The sequence below is a fragment of the Oncorhynchus mykiss genome, chromosome 11 (genome assembly GCF_057628025.1).
Source record: "Oncorhynchus mykiss isolate SJ-2025 chromosome 11, ASM5762802v1, whole genome shotgun sequence".
Taxonomy (NCBI): Eukaryota; Metazoa; Chordata; class Actinopteri; order Salmoniformes; family Salmonidae; genus Oncorhynchus; species Oncorhynchus mykiss.
The window spans coordinates 78738085-78747500 of NC_143032.1; the positions used below are offsets into that span (position 1 = coordinate 78738085).

The following is a 9416-nucleotide window of genomic DNA, read 5'->3' on the forward strand; positions in this document are numbered from 1 at the left end:
ATCCCCTACACATCTCTCTCTCTCTCTGCTACATACACATTAATCTGTCTCATCCCCTACACATCTCTCTCTCTCTCTGCTACATACACATTAATCTGTCTCATCCCCTACACATCTCTCTCTCTCTCTCTCTGCTACATACACATTAATCTGTCTCATCCCCTACACATCTCTCTCTCTCTCTGCTACATACACATTAATCTGTCTCAACCCCTACACATCTCTCTCTCTCTCTGCTACATACACATTAATCTGTCTCATCTCCTACACATCTCTCTCTCTCTCTCTCTGCTACATACACATTAATCTGTCTCATCCCCTACACATCTCTCTCTCTCTCTCTCTCTCTCTCTGCTACATACACATTAATATGTCTCATCCCCTACACATCTCTCTCTCTCTGCTACATACACATTAATCTGTCTCAACCCCTACACATCTCTCTCTCTCTCTCTCTGCTACATACACAGTAATCTGTCTCAACCCCTACACATCTCTCTCTCTCTCTCTCTCTCTCTCTCTCTCTGCTACATATACATTAATCTGTCTCAACCCCTACACATCTCTCTCTCTCTCTCTCTGCTACATACACATGAATCTGTCTCATCCCCTACACATCTCTCTCTCTCTGCTACATACACATTAATCTGTCTCAACCCTTACACATATCTCTCTCTCTCTGCTACATACACATTAATCTGTCTCATCCCCTACACATCTCTCTCTCTCTCTCTGCTACATACACATTAATCTGTCTCATCCCCTACACATCTCTCTCTCTCTCTCTACTACATACACATTAATCTGTCTCAACCCCTACACATCTCTCTCTCTCTCTCTGCTACATACACATTAATCTGTCTCATCTCCTACACATCTCTCTCTCTCTCTCTCTCTGCTACATACACATTAATCTGTCTCATCCCCTACACATCTCTCTCTCTCTCTCTCTCTGCTACATACACATTAATCTGTCTCATCCCCTACACATCTCTCTCTCTCTCTCTCTCTCTCTGCTACATACACATTAATCTGTCTCAACCCCTACACATCTCTCTCTCTCTCTCTCTCTCTCTGCTACATACACATTAATCTGTCTCAACCCCTACACATCTCTCTCTCTCTCTCTCTCTCTCTCTCTCTCTCTCTCTGCTACATACACATTAATCTGTCTCAACCCCTACACATCTCTCGCTCTCTCTCTCTCTGCTACATACACATTAATCTGTCTCATCCCCTACACATCTCTCTCTCTCTCTGCTACATACACATTAATCTGTCTCATCCCCTACACATCTCTCTCTCTCTCTGCTACATACACATTAATCTGTCTCATCCCCTACACATCTCTCTCTCTCTCTCTCTCTCTCTCTCTGCTACATACACATTAATCTGTCTCAACCCCTACACACATCTCTCTCTCTCTCTCTGCTACATACACATTAATCTGTCTCAACCCCTACACATCTCTCTCTCTCTGCTACATACACATTAATCTGTCTCATCCCCTACACATCTCTCTCTCTCTCTCTGCTACATAGACATTAATCTGTCTCATCCCCTACACATCTCTCTCTCTCTCTGCTACATACACATTAATCTGTCTCATCTCCTACACATCTCTCTCTCTCTCTGCTACATACACATGAATCTGTCTCATCTCCTACACATCTCTCTCTCTCTGCTACATACACATTAATCTGTCTCATCCCCTACACATCTCTCTCTCTCTCTCTCTGCTACATACACAGTAATCTGTCTCAACCCCTACACATCTCTCTCTCTCTGCTACATACACATTAATCTGTCTCATCCCCTACACATCTCTCTCTCTCTCTGCAACATACACATTAATCTGTCTCAACCCCTACACATCTCTCTCTCTCTCTGCAACATACACATTAATCTGTCTCATCCCTTACACATCTCTCTCTCTCCTACACACACACACGAATCTCTCTTCCCATATCGCTCGCCCCCTCTCTCTCTGTCCCATCTCTCTCTCCTACACACACATTAATCTCTCTTCCCATATCTCTCTCTCTCTCTCTCTCTCTGTCCCATCTCTCTCTCTCCTACACACTCATTAATCTGTCTTTTCCCATATGTCTTTCTCTCAATTCAAAAGGCTTTATTGGCATGGAAAACATGTGCCAAAGCAAATGAAATATATAATAAGTGAAATAAACAATCTCTCTCCACCTCCATTAGATTCTTCCTTTCTATCTCTCTCTGCCTCTTTCCCTCTCCATCTCCATCCCTTTCTTTTGCCTCCAGCTGTGTGTGTGGAACTTATCTCTAGTCAGAAGTCAGGCTGAGGATCAGAGTGGAATTTATCTCTAGTCAGAAGTCAGGCTGAGGATCAGAGTGGAACTGATCTCTAGTCAGAAGTCAGGCTGAGGATCAGAGTGGAACCTATCTCTAGTCAGAAGTCAGGCTGAGGATCAGAGTGGAACTTATCTCTAGTCAGAAGTCAGGCTGAGGATCAGAGTGGAACTGATCTGTAGTCAGAAGTCAGGCTGAGGATCAGTGGAAGTGCATACAGCTGGTCTGCAGATCCTCTGTCCCCCCCCTCCCACACACACACACACACACACACATAGTATGATCGACTTCTTCAAGAAAGCCAAAGAAACTAAAACTATTGCAGCCAGCCAAACGTACATGAGAGAGAGAGTTGTGTTAGAGTTTCCACTGCTCTGCTGGGACTGTACTCTATGTCCACTGAGGGAAGAGGTCAGGTCAGCCACTAATGATAAAAGCACCAAAGCCTCAGAGAGAGAAAGAAAGAGAGAGAACTCTGGCTCTAATAGAAACAGGGGTACACGTTTCCACTCACTGAAAGAAGTGTGTGGTTTGGGGGATTTGATCCCTTCATCTCAACAACACCTCAACTTTACGTAGACACTGGGTGTCTCTGGGGCCCTACACCATGTTTACATTATGAGAGGGAGACAGAGAGGAGACCAAGCTGACATTGAGAGAGGAGAAAGAGAGGAGACCAAGCTGACATTGAGAGAGGACAAAGGGAGGAGACCAAGCTGACATTGAGAGAGGAGACAGAGAGGAGACCAAGCTAACATTGAGAGAGGAGACAGAGAGGAGACCAAGCTGACATTGAGAGAGGACACAGGGAGGAGACCAAGCTGACATTGAGAGAGGAGACAGAGAGGAGACCAAGCTGACATTGAGAGAGGAGACAGAGAGGAGACCAAGCTAACATTGAGAGAGGAGACAGAGAGGAGACCAAGCTGACATTGAGAGAGGAGACAGAGAGGAGACCAAGCTGACATTGAGAGAGGACACAGGGAGGAGACCAAGCTAACATTGAGAGAGGACACAGGGAGGAGACCAAGCTAACATTGAGAGAGGAGACAGAGAGGAGACCAAGCTGACATTGAGAGAGGAGACAGAGAGGAGACCAAGCTGACATTGAGAGAGGACACAGGGAAGAGACCAAGCTAACATTGAGAGAGGACACAGGGAGGAGACCAAGCTAACATTGAGAGAGGAGACAGAGAGGAGACCAAGCTAACATTGAGAGAGGAGACAGAGAGGAGACCAAGCTGACATTGAGAGAGGACACAGGGAGGAGACCAAGCTAGCATTGAGAGAGGACACAGGGAGGAGACCAAGCTAACATTGAGAGAGGAGACAGAGAGGAGACCAAGCTAACATTGAGAGAGGACACAGGGAGGAGACCAAGCTAACATTGAGAGAGGAGACAGAGAGGAGACCAAGCTGACATTGAGAGAGGACACAGGGAGGAGACCAAGCTAACATTGAGAGAGGAGACAGCGAGGAGACCAAGCTGACATTGAGAGAGGAGACAGAGAGGAGACCAAGCTGACAATGAGAGAGGACACAGGGAGGAGACCAAGCTAACATTGAGAGAGGACACAGGGAGGAGACCAAGCTAACATTGAGAGAGGAGACAGAGAGGAGACCAAGCTGACATTGAGAGAGGAGACCAAGATGACAATGAGAGAGGAGACAGAGAGGAGATCAAGCTGACAATGAGAGAGGAGACAGAGAGGAGACATATGGTATCAGTACCGAGACAATACTTCTTTATACATCAAACAGGAGGTATGGATGGACGGAGGCACAAGTGGTTTTCCTGTTCTCCACTAGAAGGACGTGGAATGTTAATTTCCTGTCTGGTCTAGTGGAAACACTCCGTGTCCCAAATGACACCCTATTGTCTACATAGAGCTGCCACTGTGAGGATTCCAAACTCTATTATCGATATAGAGCTGCCACTGTGAGGATTCCAAACTCTATTATCTATATAGAGCTGCCACTGTGAGGATTCCAAACTCTATTATCTATATAGAGCTGCCACTGTGAGGATTCCAAACTCTATTATCGATATAGAGCTGCCACTGTGAGGATTCCAAACTCTATTATCTATATAGAGCTGCCACTGTGAGGATTCCAAACTCTATTATCTATATAGAGCTGCCACTGTGAGGATTCCAAACTCTATTAGTTTGGGATCCTCACAGTGGCAGCTCTATATAGACGATAAAGTTTGGGATCCTCACAGTGGCAGCTCTATATAGACGATAAAGTTTGGGATCCTCACAGTGGCAGCTCTATATAGACGATAAAGTTTAGGATCCTCACAGTGGCAGCTCTATATAGACGATAAAGTTTGGGATCCTCACTGTGAGGATCCCAAACTTTATCATCTATATAGAGCTGCCACTGTGAGGATCCCAAACTCTGTTCCCTTCCTTACAATAAAAAGCAGATGTTTTAACAGACGAGACTCCACAGGCGGACAGCAGGACAAAGGCAACGGTGGTGAGATGCTGTTTATTTCTGTTTCATGGGGATTCTTGTAAGATAAGAAGAGGACCCATCTCACGAATAGCAGCAAGGTGGATTACATGAAGACAAACAGCACTCCTCTCCTCATGACACACTTAAGTCCAGATCACTTTAACCCAGGGGCAGGACGGACCCTTCCCAAATAGGAAACTCGCCCTACATACATACGCACACATGCATGTGCAGGCAGCCACATAAACACACACACACAACCATCACTTACAATACTCCACACACACTGGTGGTACATAACTGAGTGAGTGAGTGAGTGAGTGAGTGAGTGAGTGAGTGAGTGAGTGAGTGAGTGAGTGAGTGAGTGAGTGTGTGTCATGAATTCATAATAACGGTATATCAGCTGCTCAGACTCCTGCTTACCCTGTTATAACAACCTGGCTCAGTTTCACCAGTAAAACTAACCACAGTGCTGCTTCACAAAGTTCCATGACCTCATCCCAGACAGACACATTACCTCTAACTGGGACAGTACTGGGTACTACAGACAGACAGACACATTACCTCTAACTGGGACAGTACTGGGTACTACAGACAGACAGACACATTACCTCTAACTGGGACAGTACTGGGTACTACAGACAGACAGACACATTACCTCTAACTGGGACAGTACTGGGTACTACAGACAGACAGACACATTACCTCTAACTGGGACAGTACTGGGTACTACAGACAGACAGACACATTACCTCTAACTGGGACAGTACTGGGTACTACAGACAGACAGACACATTACCTCTAACTGGGAGAGTACTGGGTACTACAGACAGACAGACACATTACCTCTAACTGGGACAGTACTGGGTACTACAGACAGACAGACACATTACCTCTCTCTAACTGGGACAGTACTGGGTACTACAGACAGACACATTACCCCTCTCTAACTGGGACAGTACTGGGTACTACAGACAGACACATTGCCTCTAACTGGGACAGTACTGGGTACTACAGACAGACACATTACCCCTCTCTAACTGGGACAGTACTGGGTACTACAGACAGACACATTGCCTCTAACTGGGACAGTACTGGGTACTACAGACAGACACATTGCCTCTAACTGGGACAGTACTGGGTACTACAGACAGACAGACACATTGCCTCTAACTGGGACAGTACTGGGTACTACAGACAGATAGACACATTACCTCTAACTGGGACAGTACTGGGTACCTCAGGCAGTGGTGGTAACTACGACAACACATACTGTACAACAACAGTTAGATGTACAGAGTGACACATGGATATGTACACAGAGACAGACATATAGACAGGCGGACAGACAGGCAGACTGAAAGACAGACAGATGGACAGACGGACGGACAGAGACAGACACTGATTCATCACTTGTTTCTTACAAAGACAAACTGACAGACATTGAAGTGTAAACGAAGAAGGGCCACAGATGTTTCAGATGCTCACAGACAGTACAGGAACAAGGCAGAAGTGAGTGTAAACTAAAGAAAGTATGGAGGAAAAATAAAACATAGACCCACAGCCGTGGCATAACATTTTCCTGGGTAAATACCAATGTCTCTCTCTGTGAGCAACCTGCCCAGAAAATATTTTCAGTTTCCAGAAACCAAGAAGCCTTGCAGAAGGACCTACAGTAGCACTGTCTGTTAGTGAATGAACAATATACTGTACAATTACAGTCCAGAACAGGGCTCAAATAACAACATGAGATAATATATATGTTTAAAATGTTTAAATTGCTAAAGTGAACTGGCCAAATGTTTTCCAAATAAGTTACAAATAGCCTAGTTATCAAATCAAAAATATATTGGTCACATACACATACATAGCAGATGTTATTGCAGGTGAGGCAAAATGCTTGTGTTCCCAGCTCCAACAGTGCTGTAGAATCTAACAATGGACAACAGTACACACAACCTAAAAGTAAAAGAATGGAGTTAAGAAATATGTAAATATTAGGACGAGCAATGTCAGAGTGGCATTGACTAAAATACAGTAGAATATAATACAGTATTTACATATGAGTAAGTAAGTAAAGCAGTATGTAAACATGATTAAAGTGACCAGTGTTCCATTATTAAAGTGGGCAGTGTTCCATTATTAAAGGGACCAGTGTTCCATTATTAAAGTGACCAGTGTTCCATTATTAAAGTGACCAGTGTTCCATTATTAAAGTGACCAGTGTTCCATTATTAAAGTGACCAGTGTTCCATTATTAAAGTGACCAGTGTTCCATTATTAAAGTGACCAGTGTTCCATTATTAAAGGGACCAGTGTTCCATTATTAAAGTGACCAGTGTTCCATTATTAAAGGGACCAGTGTTCCATTATTAAAGTGACCAGTGTTCCATTATTAAAGTGGCCAGTGTTCCATTATTAAAGTGACCAGTGTTCCATTATTAAAGTGGCCAGTGTTCCATTATTAAAGGGACCAGTGTTCCATTATTAAAGTGACCAGTGTTCCATTATTAAAGTGACCAGTGTTCCATTATTAAAGTGACCAGTGTTCCATTATTAAAGTGACCAGTGTTCCATTATTAAAGTGACCAGTGTTCCATTATTAAAGTGACCAGTGTTCCATTATTAAAGTGACCAGTGTTCCATTATTAAAGGGACCAGTGTTCCATTATTAAAGTGACCAGTGTTCCATTATTAAAGTGACCAGTGTTCCATTATTAAAGTGACCAGTGTTCCATTATTAAAGTGACCAGTGTTCCATTATTAAAGTGACCAGTGTTCCATTATTAAAGGGACCAGTGTTCCATTATTAAAGTGACCAGTGTTCCATTATTAAAGTGACCAGTGTTCCATTATTAAAGTGACCAGTGTTCCATTATTAAAGTGACCAGTGTTCCATTATTAAAGTGACCAGTGTTCCATTATTAAAGGGACCAGTGTTCCATTATTAAAGTGACCAGTGTTCCATTATTAAAGGGACCAGTGTTCCATTATTAAAGGGACCAGTGTTCCATTATTCAAGTGACCAGTGTTCCATTATTAAAGTGACCAGTGTTCCATTATTAAAGTGACCAGTGTTCCATTATTAAAGTGACCAGTGTTCCATTATTAAAGGGACCAGTGTTCCATTATTAAAGGGACCAGTGTTCCATTATTAAAGTGACCAGTGTTCCATTATTAAAGTGACCAGTGTTCCATTATTAAAGTGACCAGTGTTCCATTATTAAAGTGACCAGTGTTCCATTATTAAAGTGACCAGTGTTCCATGATTAAAGTGACCAGTGTTCCATTATTAAAGTGGCCAGTGTTCCATTATTAAAGTGACCAGTGTTCCATTATTAAAGTGGCCAATGTTCCATTATTAAAGTGACCAGTGATTCCATGTCTATGTAAATAGGCCAGTAGCCTCTAAGGTGCAGGGTTGAGTAACCGGGTGGAGGTCGGTTAGTGAAGGCTTTTTAACAGTCTGATGGCCTTGAGATAGAAGCTGTTTTTCAGTCTCTCGGTCCCAGCTTTGATGCACCTGTACTGACCTTGCCTTCTGGATGATAGCGGGGAGACCAGGCAGTGGCTCGGGTGGTTGTTGTCCTTGATGGTCTTTATGGCCTTCCTGTGACATCAGGTGATGCAGGTGTCCTGGGGGGCAGGTAGTTTGCCCTCCAGGACACCTGGAGTGTTTACATATTCAATTTCTAAATGATTTACACTTGTATGTTGAAGTTTTAAGTTTTGGCAGACTTTTCTTAGCGGATGAACAATCATTGCGAATTGAATTATGGAGCGTTTCAGGCCCCGAAGTTAACATAATTGTACACACGCAAACGCCATTAAAAACGAGGGCCATAAATTGCAAACTTCCCTTGTTTGTCTAATCACTTGGCCCGAAGACAAATATGGCTGCGGGGATTCCCCTAAGGGCATAGGCCTGAGGGTTTAGGGCCGAGGGCTATCTACTTTAAGTTTCAAACGAATCCACAGTGTCCGTGTATACATCAATGTTATTCTCACAAGCTCCCCGGTACATATCCTAAGCAATTACTTGGAATTAAACTAATACATAAAATGAGACTACATGTAACTACGTTGTATCTATGCAACTTAATGAAGTGTAACATAAAGTATGGCTACTTCCGAAAGGAGGGAGTTATTTGATGTGGAATGCCTGTGATTTCATCCACAGCGTTAGGAAGAGAAAGAGTTGCAGGAGGCGGAGTAGCCTACACAGATTCCCCGTGGCGATGCGTCCACTAGCCGTTAGAATCTGGACTGCATTACAGTCAGGCGCTTCCTCACTCTCCTCCTCTCCTCTATCCATCTCTCCCGCCCAGAGTGCCAAGCGTCTTTCCAGTTGGATTGAGCCATGTAAACGGACCGGTAACAGCTGAGCGACTGCTCGTGCCCTGCTGCTGTGAGAGTTGGTGGTTGAACTGTAGACGAGCTGGGCAGTACAGAAGATAGATCGCGTCGTTTTGTGGTGGTTTCCCCCTCTGGAATCTACGAGTGAGAAGTTCATGAGTCTCCCTGCAGCCTCAATATGAACAGCATTTACCATCTCGTTTTTCTGGGTAAGATGCAGCCCTTTTTTTTAAATTATTTTTTAAAACATTATTTTCAAAGTTAATCAAAGA

The 9416-nt window shown here is 43.8% G+C and overlaps 1 protein-coding gene across 1 annotated transcript in view; it reads left to right on the forward strand.

Moving 5' to 3' along the window:
• The first annotated feature begins 8776 nt into the window (after nucleotides 1-8776).
• Nucleotides 8777-9416, forward strand: part of mamdc2a (MAM domain containing 2a) — a 58844-nt gene continuing 58204 nt past the window's right edge. The window contains exon 1 of the mRNA XM_036936395.2: nucleotides 8777-9353. Within this exon, the coding sequence (XP_036792290.1) occupies nucleotides 9323-9353 (31 nt within the window). The 5' untranslated portion in view covers nucleotides 8777-9322. The remainder of the gene's footprint in view (nucleotides 9354-9416) is intronic.